Here is a 22,183-nt window from a genome sequence, read left to right as displayed (position 1 = left end):
ATGAATCTAAGAGCTTCTGAGAGGCTACCAGTGAAAGGTATGAAATGAACAATCTTACCCAGTCATTGAGAAGAGTCAGTCTTCTTAAATATGTACTATATGTAATTAGTTGTTTTAATTTCCATTTATCTTCAACTTATTTTTTAAGTTAACTTTAGCTCTTATATAAAATGTGCTGAACTGACGTCCATGTAGATTAAACAAAATATGGGCCCTAAAATCTAAGTTCAATCACAAGCTTAGGTAAAAGAGGAGATGCTGTTCCATCACTTTCTTCTGCTCACTTTAAGAATATGTGTTATACACCATATAGTTTTTAAATGTGATCATTGCCTTGGTGACAGAACACACAGCAGCAACTCTGCTCTAATTATAAGACAAGTTTTAAATAATTTTTATTTTTAAGATTTAGCATCCTCATTGACAATCCAGAAACAGTCCGTGCTCTTTGGATACACACATAAAATGGTTAAAAGTGATTCCCCAATTTTCAATGACAAGGTAGGAAAAAAGAACATGTTCACAGCTATAGCTGAATTCTTCTGTCCTTTTTACCAAAAATCTTATTTTGCTACCAACCCACTCACCAAACCATACGGAAAGACAATTTTTCAAAAAGCCAACAAAACTCAAGAACAGGGATCTAGGTATCAAGCCAAAATCATCCCCTGGAACAGTGCTGATGCCAAAAAAAAAAAAAAGAGGATAGGAAAACAAATTTCCATAGCACATTAGAGAAGCCCTTTAAAAAGAATTCAGCAACTTAGCACTGGAACTATGGTGGTGCAGTGTTCAAAACGCAGATAATTAAAGTTCAGCTTGGGAACATATTAGGCTTTCTCCTATCCCAGCAGGGGAAATAAAACTATGAGCTTTTGGAGCTAATATTAAAATTGTCCTTACCAATGAAAGACAGGGCAAGGGTCAACCGGAGAGAATGTAGAACAAAAGGTAGCAAAGACAAGTCGTTCTGAATCTAAGCTCTACTGCCTAGAAGAAACAGCAAAGTTTAAAAGGGCTGAAATTCTTCTAAGCCACTATCAATAAATTCTAGACTTGGCTCAAAACCAGTGGACTATAGACCACTGATAAATATATCAGGTGACCTACAGTGTTTATGTACTAAAAAATATTTTTTAAATTATCTGTAAATTTCTATTCTGAAAAGAAGCAGATCAAAATGACACTGGGCCATCCAATCAGTTAAAGTAAAGGGCTTCCTCCAAATAAAATCAGCAGAAATTCAGGTTGGAAAGAATGTAACATGAAGTAAATAAGATCAGGCTCTCGGCACAATTTTAGTAAGGCTTCTACCCACCCCAGGTGTTAAGGAGTACTACTGAGACAGCTCCCACAGAATGTCTTAGAGGGATGCTTCTCAGAGATAAAAAGGTCTTTAACTCTTGACCCGTCTCTCTTTCCCTAAAGCTTGGAGAAGAAAATAAATATTTAATTTTTAACTACTCAAAGCTTCGGGCACATTGTAATATTAATATTTTCTATTTTTCATTTTCTGAACCTTTGGCTTAATACTTCTTCAATTATGCTGCAATGAAAAAATGTATACATGTGCCTTAATCAGTAGTACCACGTGAAAATAAAACCTTGTTCCTCCATATCTTCTACACAGGAAGACTGAATCAATGGCACCCTAAATATCCTACAAAGTTACTCTGTATACTTGACAAAAGATTAGGGCAAACCATTCCACTTCCATATCTTGAGCAGCAGAAGTTAATTAGTCTTCAATCTCATCTTCCCAAATATCTCCATTAACATCCACAGCATGGAACAACCTGGACGCATAAAACAAGGTGCATTTTAATATACCTGATAGAAACTGAATATAATTTCTTTCCTTTTTTCAAATATATTTTCTGCACTATTCTGATAACATCTTTGTATATCTTTTCCTTTCCTTTAATTATTCTACTGGGAAGGGCTGAAATGTGAATCCCTCTAAACAAGCTATCTTAAAGTTTATAGGAACAACCCTTTTTTAAGGATCCAGACAATTCTCAAGGGCCAAGGAGAAACGATAGTGGGAGACAGGTATCACAAAAACTGACACTCAATGTGTATAATATGTGGAATAAGTCAAGACTGAAAAATTCAGGCAGTCTAGAAGCTACACTCCTTCAAAACACTGTAACTTTACTACACACTAATCACTCCATCCTTTCCATCTTCACCTTGCTTGTACTCTCCACCAGTAGAATGTTTTACAGTTGCCAATTTCTTTTCCTTCTCTTATGTTACTTAACATTTGTATTTTCAACACTTTTATTTCCAGTGGTTCATAGGCAGAGCTGGTTTCTTCAACTCATAGTTTCATAACGTCAAGAACTGATTGAAGGTACCCCACAGATGTCTATTAACAAAGATTATCAACTGATGTTGAAACTGAAGCTGGTGGAAAAAAGAATATTCACATTGTGCCAAGGAATCACCCCACAGATCACTCACTAATAACAAAAGAAAAACCTTACCTTTACAATGGAACAAATGATAGAACTGAACATCATGCTAATAGTGAGAGAGCCTGACATTATGGATCTGACGTGATACAACATGAAGTACACCACCTCTTGTTAAGTATTCCTGTCAAAAATGTTGCTCTAAATCTAGTCAAACTCCATTCTACAGCTAACTTCCACTTTACAGAAAATAGAGAGGAAAGAGAAGCAAACTAAAAGGCACCATGGAGAAACAAAACTCCAGGAGGTAAGGTTATATAGGACAACAGCCTAGACTCTTCAAAAGGTCAATGTTCCACTCCATACAAACAAACAAAAAGTGGGTAATACTTTTCTCTATTATGAAACAGAATCAAATAAAATAATTAAACCTGATTAGATCCTGGTATAATAAAACAGCTTTAAAAGATATTTTGAGGAATAGTTGATAAGTCTTAAATATTTTATTAGATGACAGTATGCCATTGTTAAATTTTTTGAGGTATTACTGTTATGTACAAGACTTTTCTTATCTTAGGAAAGATGTGTGGAAGTATATAGAGATGACACATCATATCTCCAACTTATGGTCAAGTAGTTAAGCAATAAATTTAGAAAACAAATATGGTAAATATTATCAATTGTTCATTTTGGTGAAAGATATCATAGTCTATCCTTTCAACTCTTCTGTATGTTTGAAATTTTTCACTAAAAAAGTTGAGGAGGATAATAAATTAAAGAAAATCTTCAGATAGTATATTTTCATCATAAAACTCATTTTCAAGAAAATGCATATATGGGGAAAATATATTAAAAATATATGAAAGAAAAATATGAAAAATATATGAAAGAAAATATAAGAAAATATTTAAAAATACAAGAAAATCCTCTAAATAAACAAAGTACCAAAGCTAAAACTTACTGGGCTCGTGGTCTGCAAATCAAGTACCCAAAACTGCTGAGACTAGGAGTTCTGTGTAAACGTACCGGTTAAAACACGGGGAAGCAGGATCAGTGAAATGTTTATAAGGGTTTGCTCTGGAAAGAGAACCCATGCAAATCCAGCAGAAATATTGCATACAGCCAGTACATGTCATCTTGTTACATCCATCTAATTTCTGGTGGGAAAGAGAGAAAAATATCAAGGCTGTAAAAGCAAAAGAGAAATGCACTTGACAAAATGATTTGGTACAACATTCTCCTTATCGTCTCCCTTTTCTAATGCAGGGTTGAGAAACACAGGTTAACACACACTGGTAAATATTAATGCCTAAACTCTTTGGCATTACAAGTGAAATACAGGAAATACTTAGATACTAAGCAAAATCTCTTCTGATAAACAGTAAAAACAATCCAAACATGTATATGTGAATTATGTAGTTAGACTGATATGAAAATGTTTGGCTTTAATATGTGGTATTTAAACTTTTTACATAAATCTAAGTAAACATTTGGTACCCAAGTCTCCCATTCTATCAGAGCTGAGGCATGTCAAAGTGGTTAAATAGAAGGCCAGTTTCCTCAATGGAGTAACTAGGGCATCATCATCCAGGTTAGCTCAGATATAATGGATTGGAACAACAGAATCAAATGCAAAAACATATACTTTGATTTTAAACCTTTTTAAGGTTTTGTCAAGAAGCAATAGATTTATCTGTCTATTTTGACTTATATCTGTATTTCATAAGCAGGAACTTGTTAAAAAGATGTGTTAAATTCCAGGATAAATAGTTTGGAGAAGTCAGCCTTTTTTTTTTTTTTAAAATAACATAGATGAGTTGAGTTGACTGTAGCTCTAGTATGGCCTCCTCATAACTCATTCAATTTTGAGGTGGATACAAGGTGAGAAAAACCATCACTGTAGGAAAGCACTCTGAAAAGGGAAGTCTACATATATTTAATATCAGTAACAATAATTAGTAGTAAATTTGAATCTTCCAAGAAGGTTTAATAAATACCAAAATGTGTTTTAATTAGTTCAAAATTAAAAGGCTTCTTGAGGAAATCATAACATGTTTGCAAGTAGGTAGGTCTCCAAGTCTGTCCCCAAACTTTTACCTCAATGGGAGTTCCACAACATGGGCAGCTCTTTGAGTTCTTTTCTAGCCACTCCTTACTTTCCATCTCTTCCAGTGCCTTCTGAATCACCCTTTTACCATACCTCTGTTCCAAAAATCTTTTATTGGCCTCATCTGCTTGCAGGTACTCATTTCGTAAGTCCATTAGTTTTTCTAGAAGGTGAAATGGAAAATTAACTTTTATACAACTTGTAAAGCTCATTAAAAAATCATTAAAAATTATCATAACCTTTGACTATTCAATAATGTTATTCTTGGGATTTTATCATAAGGAATTAATCCAAAGTAAAATTATATGCAAAGAGACACATATAACAATGGCAAACAAATTAAATGTCCAAGAGAATAATTATGTGTGGAACCACTTAATGACATAATATTTAGTTATTAATATTATAATTATAACTTATAATTAGGATGGCTACAACTCAATTAAAATACTCATTACAGAAGCCAGCAAAAAGTATATTTAGGTTGTAACTAGGTAAAAATTACACATGCATGAAAGACAAAGAACAGACAGGAATTCTCCAAGTAGAAAAGCTGGACTTCTTAAATTGACAGAATAATAGCTTATCTTTTTCCTTTGATTTTAACTTATTAATGTTGACATTTTTGTGCAACTAGTACAACTAGTAGTACAGTTTAAAGGCTGACTTATCAAATGACACAAAGGTTGAAACAGACGTTGATTTTCTACTAAGTCAGCATCATTCACCATTTAATAATAAGACCTGCCAAACTAAACAAAAGCACCTTTGATTTAAGGGCAAAGACCAATGGTTCACTTCTGCATATATAAGAAAAAAGCCAGTGAATAAAATTTACCACCAACAGGTAAAGGAAAAGTCCTTTCTACCAACTTTTCTGCTTAATTCTCAACAATCTGGTTTCTACTGCTTTATCACATGGAATGGGCAGCTATTTCCAAAGGCTTTATTTGTCAACAAAGGCTTCTGCTCACAATTCTATTACCTTAACTTTTCAACACAATTAATTAAAGACCTCTCTCAACAATGTTCTGGCTCTTTTACTATTTTACCTTCCTCATATTATTTAGAAGTAGACAACTTCTGGAGCAGAATTATATTTGCATTTTTCCTTCACCTATGAATCCTTTCTCTGTGTTGTTCATTCCCATGACTTCAACACTTCTACTGAGATGCAGCAGACATGTATTTTTAAATCCTTTCATTTGTATTTCCTCTACTAGTTCAAAGCGTTTTTGTATTCCGAGACATCTTAAGGACAGAGGATGCTGCTCGAATGTTCTCAAAATAATAAAATTATTAGTGTATCATATATTTTGTATGGTAATATCTAACATATAGATATAGAGACTAAGAAAGAGATTCCCAATTTTGCTGAAGCCCCCAAAGCCTATCTTTGATTTCTTTCCCAAACATTGTGAAATACCTGGAAGGTACTTTAGCCTCTCAATGATAAGGATACCAAAGTCTCAAGTAAAGGCTTATATTATACTCTGGTAAGTTCTCCATCCCATCTGCCCATAACCTCTACAAAACTCTGCCACAGGTGACTGGAAGTACTCCATTTACTCATTCTCCTGTCAGGGTCCTTTCTTGGAGATGATTCTCTGCTAACAATCAGTAACTAGCAATACTGGCATTAATAGTTACCATTTTGTGGTTTAAAGACTTAAATCTAACACATAACACCATAAAACTTTCAGAAGAGAACAGAGGCAAAACATTTTCTGACCAAAGTAATAGAAATAAAAGCAAAAATAAACAAATGGGGCCTAATCAAACTTAACAAGCTTTTGTTCAGCAGAGGAAAACATCAATAAAAAGAGATGGTTTGGGAGAAAGTATTTGCAAATGATGCAACCGACATGGGCTTAATTTCCAAAATATACAAACAGTTCATACAACAAAACAGGTCAACAACAAAAACAAACAACTCAATGGAAAAATGGGTAAAATAACTATGAATAAATAGACATTTCTCCAAAGAAGACAAACAGATGGCCCAATAGGTACAGAAAAGATGTTCAATACCACTAATTATTAGAGAACTACAAATCAAAACTACAATGAGGTTCCACCTCACAGCAGTGAAAATGGCCATCGTTAAAAAGTCTACCAAAAAATAAATAAATAAATAAATAAAAAGTCTACAAATAACAAATACTGGAGAGGGTGTGGAGAAAGGGGAATCCTCCTACACTGTTGATGGGTCTGTAAAAGGTGCAGCCACTATGGAAGTCACTTTGGATGTTCCTTAGAAAACAAAAAATAGAATTACCAAATGATCCAGCAATCTTACTCCTGGGTATATATCCACGTAAAACTATAATTCAAAAATATACCTGCACTCCTATATTCACAGCAGCACTATTCACAATACCCAAGACATGGAAACTACCTAATGTCCATCAACAGATGAATGAGTAAGGAAGATGTGGTACGTATGTACAAAGGAACACTACACAACCATAATAAACAATGAAATAAAGCCATCTGCAGTAACATCAATGCAGCTAGTGATTATCCTACTAGTAAAGTCATAAAGAAAAAGACAAATACCATTTGATACCACTTATATGTGGAATCCAAAATATGACACAAATGAACCTATCTACAAAACAAAAACAGACTTGTAGACATAGAGAACAGACTGGTAGTTGCCAAGGAAACCAGGAGTGGGATGGATTGGGGAGGCTGGGGTTATGCAAACTATTATATATGAATGGATAAACAAGGTCTTACTGTATAGCACAAGGAACTATGTTCAACATCCCGTGATAAATCATAATAAAAAAGAATATAAATATAAAAAAGAATGTAACTGAATCACATTGCCGTAAAGAAAAAATTAGCACAAATTATACATCAATTATACTTTAAAAATAAAAATAATATACAAATTAAAAAAAAATAGTTACCATTTTGCATTTCACATGCAAAATGCCCATTCTCAAACTTCAGTGAAGAACCAGTTTTTTCCTCCCACTCTGTCAAGGACTTTTGCAAAATATAATCAGATGAATTATTATAAAAATGAATAAAAAGACAAAAAATATAAGCCTAAATTCTTATTGTATTTGATTGACATAAAATTTAGTCAGTGGCCAGCAATAATGAAATTGCTACAAAAGTTTTAAACCCTGACTCTCAGTTTCTGTATTTACCCTGTCACTGACCAGTATAACAGCTATAACAACTTTGAGTAGCACTACAATAGGTCATTTCAAACTTACAATAACCTTATGAAGTAGCTATTATCATCAGCCCTGTTGGTTTGAGAAAGACTAAGTCACCAAAGTCTAGTCAAATTGATGTCAAGGGCCTGATTTCTCAATCCTTATCTAAATTAGAAATGGCTAACAGGTTTCACTTCCTGTGCCTACCTCAATAGAGGGTGGCTTTCTAAAGCACTGTGTTGAGGAAGATTCTGAGGCCTCTTGGGCTCACTGAGAAAGAACTTGATCAAATATGTGCACCATGGAAACAACAGTGATAGCTCAGATGATCTGCATTTGCCAGGATCTACATTATTCCATATTCATAGATAGAAATTACCCTGTCATTCCTTCCATAGAATGCTCCCCCTCGGTATCTGCATGGTTTGTTTCCTTACTTCCTTCAAGTCTACTCAAACCACTCTGCCCACTGGGTTTTTCTAAATAAAATCCCAAATGCCTTCCCCTTCAGAACACTTCAGAGCACACTGTCTCTGCTTTACTTTTTTTTTTACCTCTTCAGCATTTACCACCATCTAATAGCCTTATTTATTTGGTTTGCCTATCTCCCCCATTAGAATGTAAGTTCCATGAGGGCATTTGGTCACTGCTATGTTCCCAGAATGTAGGCAGCAGCTGACACAAAAATATCTGTTGAACCAACAGAGAAGAACACAATTCTTCCAAATTCAGAATTGAAGTGATAAGTCTCTTTTCTAGGGGGTGGGGGAGGGCTGGGAGACTGAGTTCACATGGTTACAACCTACCTGCTGTCACCTTACATGGAGAGACCCCGTGGTAGGTCAGTCTGCACAGGGTACAGAAGGCGAAATTGCAGCTGGAGCAGATGCCCATGGTACAGCCGGGCTCCTGCATCACAGGCAGCTGGCAGGATGGGCGGGGGCAGTACACCACATCGGCCATCAGGTCCAAGGTGGACTGGAGGAGAAGGCGGTCATAACGGGCAAACAACTCTGCTTCCACTAGCTCTTTGACCTTGAGGGAAACATAAACATCGTTAAGTTTGATGATTTCCCAACCAGTTCTGATCCTGAGGGAGATCTTCAGGAAGCAAGCATAAAAACCAGATGAACAGAAAATAAAACTCTATATCTCACTTCAAAATCAAACCAAGTATGAGTGAGTGAGTCAGTGAAAGTGGCTCAGTAGTGTCTGACTCTTTGCGACCCCATGGACTATACAATCCATAGAATTCTCCAGGCCAGAACACTGGAGTGGGTTGCCTTTCCTGTCTCCAGGGGATCTTCCCAACCCAGGGATCGAACCCAGGTCTCTTGCATTGCAGGTGATTTATTTACCAGCTGAGCCACAAGGGAAGCCCAAGAATACAGGAGTGGGTAGCCTATCCCTTTTCCAGCAGATCTTCCTGACCCAGGAATCAAACCAGGGTCTCCTGCTTTGCAGGCAGATTCTTTACCAACAGAGCTAGTATGGGAAGTCTATAGATCTTGACTGAGACGGTGGTTACATGGGTCTACCCATTTGTCAAAACAAAGCAAAATGTACACTTTAAATGAGTACATTTATGCCTCAAAGGAGCTGATTTTTTTTTTTTTTAAAGAAGAAACAACCAAGCAGGCTATCTTTAAAGTCTGTAAACATTTGGTTAATCATCCCAAGGGATAACCCCTCCAGATCCCAACCTCAACACAGACTGGGTAGTAGTTCCCCCTCTTAGCAGATAATACAGAGTAAATCACCAGAATTATTTTTTTAATGCTCATCCTTGCCAAGGACCACCCATTCCAAAGCCAGCAAAGGGAGCATTTACATTTGTTTAGATAAAGATCATGGACAGAATAAAACTGGTGGGCTGGCTCCAAGGCCTCAGACTGCTCTGACGAGCCCTATCAAGAAGTTCCTGAGAGAATGCCTCCCTTTGGAGAGTTGTGAGAGAATTAGGGAGCAGCTGTCAGCGGAGTGAAGAGTTACCTGACCAGGAGTGGCCACTGAAGGGCACTTGGGTTCTGGGCAGTTGAGGCACTGAACTTGGCCATCTCTGATCTGGATTTCAAAGTAGTCCTTGAGACAGGCTTTGCAGTACACATGCCTGCACTCCAAGAAGTACATGCACTCACCACCCAGTTTCTCACAGAAACAGATATTGCACAGGAACAATTTACTATTAAAGCATTTTATCTGCTGAGCTTGATCAAAGTCCAAGATTTCCTGGATCAGACTCGACAATGATTCCACATCCTGCACGGCTCTCTCGTCCACAACTTCCTCTTGGTCTATGTCAGATCCAGTGGCTCCTCCAAAATCTAGCTCTGTGTTGGAAGAAGCTTGAGCCATCCTTCTCTGAACCTTTTTCTGAGAACCCATTGTGAGTTCAAAAGGAGAGACAATATTCAGGTATGCTAAGGTCTCTTCCTTAAGGAACTGCATCCAGGCAAACAGGACCACGCTGCCACGGTGTTCTTCCCACAGGTTGTCTAAGTGCTTGCAGAGAGCAGATAGCTAGGGGAAAAACACATGAGGATGCTGTTGAGTTTGGAAAGATGATGATGCTGTCAACTCCTAATTTACCTTGAAATCTTTTTAATTTAGACCTTTATACTTCCTATTAGGAAGTAGAAAGTATTCTTTTCACTTCTGTGACAAACTGTGCTGCACAATAGCATCAGTGTTCTTATCAAAGTACTTCTTAAACTATTCAGCAACATGAGCCACAGACACAAGGTCAGAAGCTAAAAGAAGCCCCATAAAACAAGAGAAACAGTTAAGAGTCTACCAGATGTAGAACAAGGTTTACATATGGGCTACTGAAATGGAGGAATATTTCTGTTCTTTATTATTCTTTACTTTAGTATTGCTATCTATCTCATGTAGCAGAAGAGATCTAGTTTTAAAATGAACTATTTCTAGTCCTTTGGAGTACTAGCACTGTTGGTACCCTACAATAAAGATTAGCAAAAAACAATTTAAAAATACCATCCAAGCTTTAAAATTAATTCTTTCAGCTGTATCAAGAAGTCAACTTAAGTGAAAAAAATCACTAACAGAATCTAACCTCAGAGCCCTTGTTATTCCAATTTATAAGCTGATTTTTTTTGTTGTTTTTTGTTTTTTTGTTTTTTTTTGTTTTTTTTATAAGCTGATTTTAACTAAGCAATCTGAGCTTACACCAGATCCTGGTTAACAGAGGAAAGCAGACTGATATTGAACCTGGACATGATTACAAGCCCTTAACATGATTTCACTGCCATAGGCAAAGCTCACATTTCCTAAGTTACGCAACCAAAGTTTAAACTATTTTGACTTTTCCTCCTTAAAATTGGTCTGTTCAATTTGAAAGGCAAATATAAGAAGATTTTTAAGTAGAGCTCAGGCTCATAAGCAGCTTTTCTTTTTAGGTAAACATCAAAGAATAAGCCTTCCAGATGCAAATAAATTTTGTAAATTTGACATCTGAAGTGAAAAAGAACCACATTCTCTTCCTTACACTGCGTAATGCTATTCACTAAACTCTATGTGGGCACAAAACTAAACACTGTTCAAGACTGGACAACAAATGCTTTTACACATTTGCATAAATGTGCTTTCATGATCAATAAGAAACCTGATGAAATCTTTAAAATGTAATAAATACTAAAAGGGAAGCTCTGAATGTTTGAGTCACCAAGTCCAAGGAAGAAGTCATTCTCCTCCATCCTCTTTTCTTCTCTAGTCCTTTCTCGAAAGAGGTATCTGAGATGTACATACATGTGAGGAACAAGGGAGGCAGAAAGAGAAGAGCATGAAAGACACTGTTTGTATATATATATTGGAAAAGAAATAGGGAAAATACTAGAAAACTAAACCCACTTCTATCTATCAAACAAATTCAGTGAGGAACAGGTCCATGCGTCAACTTCCTTATCAACAGGAGCAATTCAAAAAGCCAAGGAATCAGGGACCAGTAACAAACAAGAATTGAAGGAAGGAGCATAGGAAACAGATTAAAATGTCAATTATATGGACAAAAATTTACTTGACAGAGAGTCCTACTATAATTTTAGCTATGTAACATAAAATAATGAGCAACTCTCTTCTCCCTACACCCTAAAAGCCAGCATTAAGTAGATGCTATTTGGTTGGAATCTGAAACTCCACATGTGTACACATGCATGAACATAAAGTATCAAGAGCTCTCTGGAGAAATGGGACTATAAATGTCTAGATAATTTAGTCAACTCTGAGTAATCTAAATATAAATAATCCACTGTCTTGCATGTGTTGCCTCTGACAAAGATATTAAAATGCAAGGTGAAACTCCTTTTTATTCTACATGTATTATTCTTTTTTAAAAATTTAATTTTGTTTTTAAACTCGAAGTTCAATTTAACAAATGCACTCTCATCTAAGGATTGGCCTGGTGATGAACAGTGGTAGGAATGAGAATTACATGATCAAAAAAGAAAAACTGACAAGCTGTTCCTTGAGGTCAAGTAACTCTGACAGCTTTTGTCTTAATACATCAGCCTATCAATCTTCATCATGACTTCTAGAAAAGTACCTGCTATTGATCCATTATCTACTCCAGAATACATTATATTAGCTTCAAACCATATTTATGTCTCAATCAAGAGCTGACGTTGTTACTAGAAAAGGATATATGACTCAGAGGAAATGAAAGCTCGTAATATAAGATCTCAAGCCTTAATGAGATATCTACAGGAATCATATGCACTTTTATTTGTGTGCATTCACATTACGTGAGCACAGTCAACAACTGTTGCTAATACACAGACTTCTACAAACAAAAGCGCTCTTATGTGTTCTTAAGGAATGTTTATTAAAGCTACATTAACTCAATTTTAGTCCTAATTACAATTAAATCTTTCATTTAAGGAATGGATAAAAAAATAAAAAGCAATACCAACATCTGAGGAAAATGAGGATGACCTATAGTCTCCATTACAATACAGATTAAATGGGAAAATAGCAAGAAAAGGAGAGAAACAATATACTTGATTAAAAATTACTCCTACTGCAATTCAAAATGATTAATCATTCTAATTATTGCCATTCCTTTCTAAAACACCAAACATTTTCAACTTATTAACATTACAATTCATGAAGGGGAAAAAATTACAACATCAAGCCCATTTGTTCTTCATGCACTGAATTCAAGATCATCAAGGTAGTCTTCAATTAAAGATGATTTTTTAAGTTTCTAAAAATGGATAGAAATTAAGTTTCGGGTCTAACCTGAGTTGGTGACAGCCATTTGCCACTAAGAGTGAATGAAGGTGGGGAGGAGGATGGATAATCTGGTGGCAGTTCAAAGTTCAGCACAAGTGGAGGCAGAAAGCAAATGGTGTATTCAAAGCCACTATTCTGGAGACACTCATTTGAATTGCCTGAACCAAAAACAAAGATTAGAAAGGATCAGCTGGTCAACACTTGAGTGTCCATTACTGCTGAGCAGTGCTCAAGAAAAACGTAATGCTTTAGTTGAAGGGATAAAAACCCTCCCCCAAAGCACTTTCTGTTCTTAATTTTACTTTGGAGCCACCACCTTAAAAAAATTTATAAGCCCTTAAAAAAATCTACTAAGCATCATGAAATTTAAAATGAAGATATACAACTTATTCTTGCTACACTTCTGAGTATAATTCCTAACACTAGTGAGCAAGTAATACACAATGTTTTCTTTGTTGTTTTTTATAGTAGATGATTAAAGACACAATCTAGAGAAAAAGACATTATTTCTATCAAAAAGTCATGACCTACTTAGACAAGCATGTGCCAACTCCAATGAATCAGAGTTGGGAGAATCTATGCCAATGCAATGATCTCAGGCTGAGGGCAAGCTACAACACCCTCACAATCAAAGTTTCATTTTCAGTTATCACACTTCCTTTCTTTACTTAAAGCTATTACACTAGAAACATTGAGAAAGTGTTCATGTCTTCTGTGAATACGGTATCAAAAGTACTAGTTTTTAATTTTTTTCTGAAGCAAAAGGTCACAGAGTAGTAGTGTCATGTGTTTATGGTGGTTGAAAAGATTCTAGAAACCAAATAGTATTAACAACAACCAAATCTTTCCAAGTGTTTTCACATATATTATTTCATTTTCTATTTTATTACCCCTATTTAACAGCCAATGACTCACAGCTGATGAACTGCTAGTTAGATGATCAGGAAGCATGAAATATGCAGGATAATATTTGTGATCAAAAAGGCAGAGTTAAATTGAAAATTGTTCATCCTTTATTTTCAATTAAAACAGAAACAGGCATTAAATCTGTAATACTACCATCTATCACTAATGCCTATAAACACAAGATGATAAATAACTTAGGGTACACTAAGAAATTGAGAATAACCTTTATCTAGAAAAAATCTGTTTAAGAGAATATTAACTAACCGCTCACAAATATCTTGAAATTTTGTGGTAAGTCCAAATGGATCCTGGTTTCTCCACCTTGGACAGACTCTGCTTTTCTAAATTCATCTCCATCATAAATACTTGCCAGGGCCAGCAATTCATCCTCCTGAGCTTCTCGGTCTTCTGACGACATTTAATTTTCTGAGGAGCTGAAGACAATCATTCAAGTCAGTTAAGAACAGAAAAGGCACAGAGTCTGGAAAAGTCTAATGGCCCTCCCCCTTAACCCCATTCCCCCCTAAAGAAAGTTCCTCAAAAACAACTGCAAAGAGTTAATCAATATTCTCACTTTTCTATCTAACTAAAAGTGACAGGCATATCTAACATTCCAGTAGATCAGCACAGTAACAGCCTTTTTCAAAAAGGACAGCTGTGGTTCTTATAATTGCTGACTTTATCAGTTAGGTATGATTTAGAAAAGAAAGCACAATAAAAAATTTTTTCAAGGACAATTCACAAACTACTTTGACTTGCTCTCTAAACTTAGAAAAGTGCCTTGCTCACAAAAGCAGTCAAGGTATATTTGATATACTTCTTAAAAATAAATGAATTTTTTAAATCCACAGGAATCTCTACGGCAGGTTTTCTCAGCCTCAGTGCCACTGACGTTTTGGAACAGACAACTGTCGTGGGAGGCTGTCCTGTGTATTAGAGGACATGAATCTGCATGTCTGGCTTCAACCTGCTAGATGCCAACAGCACGCCTTTTCCTCAAGAGTTGTGACAATCACAGACATCTCCAGACATAACCAAATATCCACCACCACCCTGCCACTGGGGAGGGGGAAGAAAATTGCTCCTACTTGAGAACACCCCCTCTAGAGACTGTTACAAGGATGAAAACATGTGAGACATAACTGAGGAAGCAGCAAAACATTAAATTTTTGAAATAATATCAAATCAATTTTAAGATTTACCACTATTTTAGGTAACACCAACAGTGAAAATATGCTATAATTAAACTGTACAAATGCTTTTTAATTACAGCAACTGAAAGATACACCACAGTCAGATAATTCAAACATGCAAAAAATATGTAGTAAGAATCTGTGAAAATTACTTTAATAAAACAACCACCAAAAATTACCATTCTATCGATTAAAATACTAGACTATAACTGTATTTGCAAATATGCTCCCTCTTGGTTCAAATATTTTCTAAATTGGAATGCACAAAGAAAAGTTAGGATGTGGTTTTTCACGTTATAAAAAGGTGACACTACAAAACTCAAATTCATTTAAAATGATTCCATTTTCAAAAAATACATTTTCTAGCAGATGATAATGGTTCTGCTTAAGCTGTGTCCCTAAGACATAGTGATATATTCTATTTAAGGTCAGTTAGTACCTGTTAATAACAACTAGAAGAAAAGGATATTAGCACTGGAGTTTGTATTTCAGCCCCAAGTTTGGAACTCATGCAAATCTCATTTATTCTTAAGATGATGGAGATGAGACTGCTGAAGGTGGATAAAAGGCCAAGATGTAGAACTCATACTAGATATACTAGAGAAATCCTGCCATCTGCAGAAAAAAAATACAAAAGATGGTGTTAGCACCATCTCCAAATTTAAATTCTGAATTTCTGTAACCACCACTTAAATCAAGCACATCCTAACACACAGTCAATCCTATTCTACAGCTGCATATTACTCACCTAGGTCAGCCTAACTGAGCCACGTGGTTCAAAGGACATGTTCCCAGTAATCAGAGTGCCCTTCTTATCTGACTGCCTTCAGCCCTGGGAGGAGCTGAGAAGACCAAGGTCATACGAGATGACAGCACAACATGCCCCCATAACAAACCACTTCCTTCGGTTTTCTTGTTTTTGTTTTTCCTTTCCTCTTCCACTTCTTCTATTCCTTCATTTCCTACCCCTCCAGTTAGTCCTTTTGTCCGCTAATGAATTAAGCCTGCCAGGGACACTCAACATTAGGTTAATTTAAGCAAGACAGCAGGGTAATTAAAAACAAAATAATAAAAGTGCTCACACACAAACATTTAAGTCCTATTCTAAATGCTTTACCAGGCTTCTTCAACTGGGAATAAAGGAGAAAGGGAGACTGGTCAATAGATGGGTTCTGGAGAATGCTATGAATACCTTAAAATATGCAAAAAATTTTTTAAAAATGCAAAAAAAATAAAACAATAATTTTAAAACCATATTTTTAGATGTGTGACTCCCAAATAAGCTAACAACGAAATTTAGGATCAATTTACAGAAGGAAATGGCAACCTACTACAGTACTCTTGCCTGGAAAATCCCATGGACGGAGAAGCCTGGTTGGCTGCAGTCCATGGGGTCGCGAAGAGTCGGACACGACTGAGCGACTTCACATTCACTACTATGTATTATGTACTATATACTAAGTCTTTTCACATCACCTTACATAATTGTAAATGCTTTTTACCACCTGTAGTACATGGTGATAAAGTAATTAAGCTTTTTGTTTCTTCCTGTTCAAACATTATAAATGAGATGAAATGAATTTATACCCAGGCTATACCCCAGAGCAATTCAATCAAACATGGGTCATCCAAGTTCGCCATGTTATTCTAATGTGCAGCCAGGATTAAGAAACTCTACTCCAAGCTGTTTCCCACTGGCAGCTCCTCATGACCCAACTCACCAGACCCCAGCTTCTGAAGCTGCCATAGGTCCCAGTCCCTTAATTAAAATTGCTGACATAAATTTCTTTGAGTCTACTCATTCAGTCTTCAAGACCCACCTCCAAAGCCCCTATTCCATGTAAAACTTCCAATTAGCATGTCTTTCTTTAAAAATCCAGAAAACTTTTTTTTATTGTAACTTTCCTATGACATTATCACACCCTATCCTGCATTACAGTTTTTCTTCTGAACTTGCGCTTCCTCTCTGACTAAATTAGTTCCTTAAGGGCGAGGATCAAGCGTCTTGCCTCTGCGTATATTGCTCTCAGAATCTAGCAGTGCTTTAGGTTAGACATTAGAAAAAGTGAGAACTGAACTGGGGTGAGATGTGGTTGCTGCAATGGGAGACTAGAATCAAGGTTCAGGGACTGCACCGCCACATCCCACCAGGAGCACGTTGGGTTGGTCGTCACAATAACAGCAAAAAGAGTGAACTCTTCCCATGTGTCAGGCATTGTGGTAAGCCCTTTAAATGCACTAACCCGTTAGATTCCCACAACCCCATGAAGAAAGTCCTACTCCTATTTACACTAAACACAGAAAAATGACATTTTAAGTCCACGCTGGCTCAAGATCACAGAACTAATATAAAAATAAAACGGGATTCAGACCACCTTGTTTCTTCAGCTGTTAACACAGGAACAAGAATAAACCCCGGTGTCACGAGACTAGAGAATTCAAGTTTAATATTACTTTCAGGCAAACCGGAAACCGCTACAAGAGTGAGGGAGGCCCCTCCTCCGCCGGGTTTCCCTCGGGCCTGGGAAAATCCTACTCATTCTCCCAAGCCACAGCATGAAGGATTCAGCCATGGGTGGGGAGTCGGGGGTGGTCAGCACGCCGCTGCCATGTCTCCACGGCTCACTGCGGGGCGTATGGAGTCGTTGTTTGTGCGACTCACCTACAACTGGGTGGCAGGCCCGAGCCCTGCTACCTGCCCCAGCGCTTGGAAACGGAGGACGCTGCGCGCGTGTGAGCCCGCCCAGGGGTCTCGAAGGGGCAGGGCCTGGAACTTCCCCTTCCTCCTTTGGGCACCCCGGGGACCTTAGCCGGGCCGGGTCCCGGGTCTGGGGAGTTGAAGCCTGCTAAGCAAGCAGTCCCGGCCCGGCCGCCCTTCTCTGCCTCGCGCGCCTGGGGCGCAGTTCCCACTGTACCTTCCGGCTGCCCCACCGCGCCGGGCTCAAAAGTTCCGCCCTCCAACCTAGCTCCGGGTCCCCTCACCTCCACTCGCTGGCCCCGCCTGAAGACGCCCGGCTCAACCGGCGGACCGCCTCTTCCGTCTTCGGAGCTGTCAGCTGAGCCGGGCGGATCTGGCTGGGAGGCCTCGGAGAGAGAAGGGCTCTGCGCAGACGCCGTGACCGCCCCCGCCCCTCGGCCGCCCCCCGCGGGTCAAACCGGCGCTGCAGCCGCGACCACCGTCACTGTATCGCTGCCCACCACACTTAAGTATGCCTGTGGAGACGTTGACACAAATGCAGATTCTGGGGTCCCTGCTGGGAATGTGCGTCGGAATTAGAATTTCTACCAATCACTAGAGGTAAATCATGAGGCAGGGAAATACCTGGGGTAGACCTGCTCCCCCAAGTAGAGAAAGCAAGCCTTTTCCCCCTCCCGGGATCCCGGTCTCAGAAATGCTACCTATCTTTCTGGCAGCTCCACTATGAAGGCATTCACTCATTGGTCATATTGTAACAGTAATAACTACCGTGTTGATTAAGCATAGGGATGCTTCAAGTCCTGTATTCATGGTTTTATGTAAATTTTCACTTCATTATAACCTTATAATTTAGATACTATTTGTTATTCCTGCTTTACAAGTGAGGAAATTGAAACTGAGAAAGGTTCAAGAATTTACCAAAGCGTATAGGCTGAGTGGGAATTAAAATTACATGTCCCCTACCTCATGCCATATGCAAAAATTAACTCAAAATGTATCAAAGACCTAAATGTAAGCAATAAAATTAAAACATCTCTTAGAAGAAAATGTCGGAGTAAATCATGAACTTGGATTATGCAATAGGTTCTTAGGAACAAAAGCACAAGAAATAAAAGAAAAATAAATTAGATTCATCAAAATTAAAAATTTATGTGCTTCAAAGGACATTATCAAGAAAAGACAACCCACAGGAGAACAAATTTGAAAATCATATGTCTGATAAAGGTTTAAAAGCCAGAACATATAAAGAACTCGTACAACTCAACAACAGAAAGACCGATAACTCGATTTAAAAATGGGCAAAGGATGAAAAAAAAAATAAAATAAAATAAAAATAAAAATAAAAATGGGCAAAGGATGTAAATAGACATTTCTCCAAAGAAGATATACAAATGTTTAGTAAGCATGTGAAAAAAGGCTTGTCATTAGTCATCAGGGAAATACAAATCAAAAACCACAATTAGAAGCCACTTCACACTCACTAGAACCTCTGTAATAAAAAGAAAAAAAAAGTTTTAATCTCATGATACAGAGAACTGTTTGGTGGTTTCCAGAGGCAAGAGGTGGGCAAGTAGGTAAAGACACAAACTTCTAATTATAAAATAAATAGGTCACTAGGATGTTATGGAAACCATGGTGAATATAGTACATAATTATATATGAAAGTTGCTAAGAGAATAAATCTTAAATGTTTTCATCACAAGAAAAAAACCTGTATTGTGTTGGATATTAACTACACTCACTGTAGAAATCATTTCTCAATACATACATATATTGGATCATTATGTTATACACCTGAAACATAATATAATATAATGTTGTATGCCAATTATATCTCAATAAAGAATGTTTAAAAAGAAGCCAGATTATAACAAGTGTTGGTGAAGTGGCAAAGAAATTGGAATCCTCATATATTGATTCTGAGGATGTAAAATGGAGTAGCCACTTGAAAACAGAGGTCTGCATTTTCATTTTGCACTGGGCTTCACAAATTACATTGCTGGTCCTGCAAGCAGAAGAAAGGAAAAGCCAAGTGGGAAAAAACTGGGTACTGGAGGGGCTTCCTGACTGCCACAGAAGGGAAATTTTTGAAATGCAAATAATCAGTCCTAATCCTCTGTACTATAAATCTTGACTGTTACAGAACAGAAACCTAGCTATCTCTGTAACAGACATCAAAACCAGAAATGTACTCCTTAAAAAGACAAAGGAAGGAAGAAGAATATCTGAAGTCATCCACTAATATTGTTCATATTCAGCCAAAGGAAATAAAACCAAGAGTGAAACCCTACTGCAGAGTGCTCAGAGACGAGATCATGAATGCAGCCAGAGATCTCCCAGCTGCTGAAAGCGAGGGATACAAAGAACCAAGTCAGGAAATTCTCACAAAGTCAAAAGTAAAAGGTGATTGTGACATCATGTCATGGCTGCATGTCAGAGGTCACAGGACAGAGGGAATAGAAAAATTTCAAAGCAGTGTTAATAGTTCGGATGAATGTTTAAAGTGGACTAAGCAGAGTCCACTTTGGAGGTTAGGTTTAGATAAAGAGAATTTTTTACTTAATTTTCTTTTTAGACTCCATAAGATTTTTGTAGCTTTGGTTTTATGTGCCTGGTCTTGCATCATTTAAATTGCGCTTTCCCTACATGCCTAATCCTCTGCCGTGCTAAGCATTTTACGTGCATTGTTTCATTTTTACACCTAGGACCCCATGACCAAAGTAATCACATCTCCCTGTTTTACAAATGAGGAAATTGAGGTGCTAAGGGGTAAAATGATTTTACCAGTGTCATTCAGTGGTGACCTATAATATTAGGACCAATTCCTCATCAATCTGACCCTCTCATGTAGTTTGTAAAAGAATTAGGGTTTGTTGAAACAGAAATACAGACAGAATAAAGTCATTCTGGCTTTAAGAATTAAAAGAGAAGGCCCCAGGGAAGTCAGGATTACGGTTTATGATGTCATGATAGGTAGAATGAAAATACAGAGAGAAAGACATCTAACTCCATCCCCTGTCCTCATGAACACTAGATGATGATGGAGTCCAGGGCTAGGAGAGAATGGGATGTGTGACCTAGACCAGAGGTCAAGACCCCGCCATTGGGTAGAAAAGCAAAAGTGAGTCACAAAATATGTCTGGTCTTGTAGGGACTAGCAGGCCTTCCATCAGGACCTGCACTGGTTCGTCCATCACTGGCATCCAATGGTGTCCAGAGCCTTTGCTGAGCTCGTCCCACCTGCCTGGGCGGGGAGGGCAGCCTCCTTTTCAATGGCCATCTCTCTCAAGCATTCCTGAAACAAGCCTTGACATATAGAGGGGCAGCGGTGTGGAAGGGAAAGTCTTGCCCCAACTCTGGGACAGGACTGGATAGTAGCAGGCCTCATCCCAGTGCAGAAGTTTCATAGCTGATCTCCTGTCGTTATATACTTCCTCACTCTGTGGATCTCAAAAAATTTACCACTATCACCTGGAAATCTGAAAAACTGGTGTTTCTTTAAAACAGGGGCTTTGTACTCAAAAATAAAAATTGAGAGCTAAAAGCATAATTATAAATAATTAACAAGCGGAGCACTATTCATGTCCCATGCCCCACTCTAAATGTTCTGCAAGGACTAAGCTAAACATGACAGTAACCCTGTAACGTATTACCATCATCATCATCCCTATTTTAAAGCTAAGGAGACTGATCACAGAGAAGTTAAGTGGCTTGCCATGGTCACACAGATAGGAAATTACAAAGCCAGGCTTTGAACCCAGGCAATTGGAGTCCTGAGCCCACGTTATTAACCCTAATACTATGCTTAGATCAGGTTAACACTTTGCCCAAGGAAAGTGCTCAGGTCTGTGAGGAGAAATAGCCAGACTAACCAATGTGGCCAGCTTCCCTGGTCAGTACAGCTCAAACAATACCTCAGGTCATCCCAGGGTTATATAAAAACAGACTCCTAAAAAGGCTTGCAGTGGCTGACAGTATAAAAATGTTTTCTGTGCTTCTGATCCAAGGTAAAATTTGATTTACAATAATAGGCACAGAATGATCATGTTTATACTTGCAACCTGGCACTTTATTATTATTCCCCTGAATAACAGTGAAAAGAGTTTTGTAACCCCAAGGTAACATGGCACTGTAAGAAGGAAAAAGGGGTGAGATTTAGCAGCAGCTGCCATCATAAATCAGCATATGGCTGTTTCTCTCAGAGCTCCGGGCTCAACTCTTGGCTGTCATAAACTTATAAAGGGGAGCCCCATGAGAATTTATGTAACGATGGGAAGACTCATTTTCCTTCCTGCAAGAATCTTTCTGAAGCAAGGTGAGAATTAGGCTGATTAGATTCTATGTGAAGAAAGAAAACTAAACCAATGGTTTAGAGGAAAGGAAAATATGGGTCAACTTTAGCTATTTAGCTACTTCTCTTGCCAAAAAAAAAAACTGAC

The 22,183-nt window shown here is 37.6% G+C and overlaps 1 protein-coding gene across 10 annotated transcripts; it reads right to left on the bottom strand.

The window, feature by feature from the left end:
- Positions 1-367: 367 nt before the first annotated feature.
- On the bottom strand, positions 368-18,173 carry RNF14 (ring finger protein 14). Of its 10 annotated transcripts, none has more exons than XM_043913079.1 (9): positions 18,029-18,173; positions 15,486-15,661; positions 14,118-14,287; positions 12,954-13,105; positions 9,693-10,220; positions 8,507-8,735; positions 4,515-4,687; positions 3,444-3,574; positions 368-1,796 (listed from the first exon to the last, which is right to left on the bottom strand). In XM_043913079.1, the coding sequence occupies exons 3-9, from the start codon at positions 14,269-14,271 to the stop codon at positions 1,739-1,741; spliced, it is 1,425 nt and encodes a 474-aa protein (XP_043769014.1). In that variant the 5' UTR covers positions 14,272-14,287; positions 15,486-15,661; positions 18,029-18,173; the 3' UTR covers positions 368-1,738. The 10 variants fall into 10 exon arrangements, with proteins under 10 accessions (XP_043769014.1, XP_043769011.1, XP_043769013.1 ...); XM_043913076.1 differs by having other exon boundaries at positions 17,962-18,060; XM_043913078.1 differs by lacking the exon at positions 18,029-18,173 and adding an exon at positions 17,709-17,955.
- Between the last annotated feature and the right edge of the window lie 4,010 nt (positions 18,174-22,183).

Source organism: Cervus elaphus, chromosome 9 (assembly GCF_910594005.1).
Source record: "Cervus elaphus chromosome 9, mCerEla1.1, whole genome shotgun sequence".
Lineage (NCBI taxonomy): Eukaryota > Metazoa > Chordata > Mammalia > Artiodactyla > Cervidae > Cervus > Cervus elaphus.
This window is presented reverse-complemented; position numbering and strand designations above follow the sequence as displayed.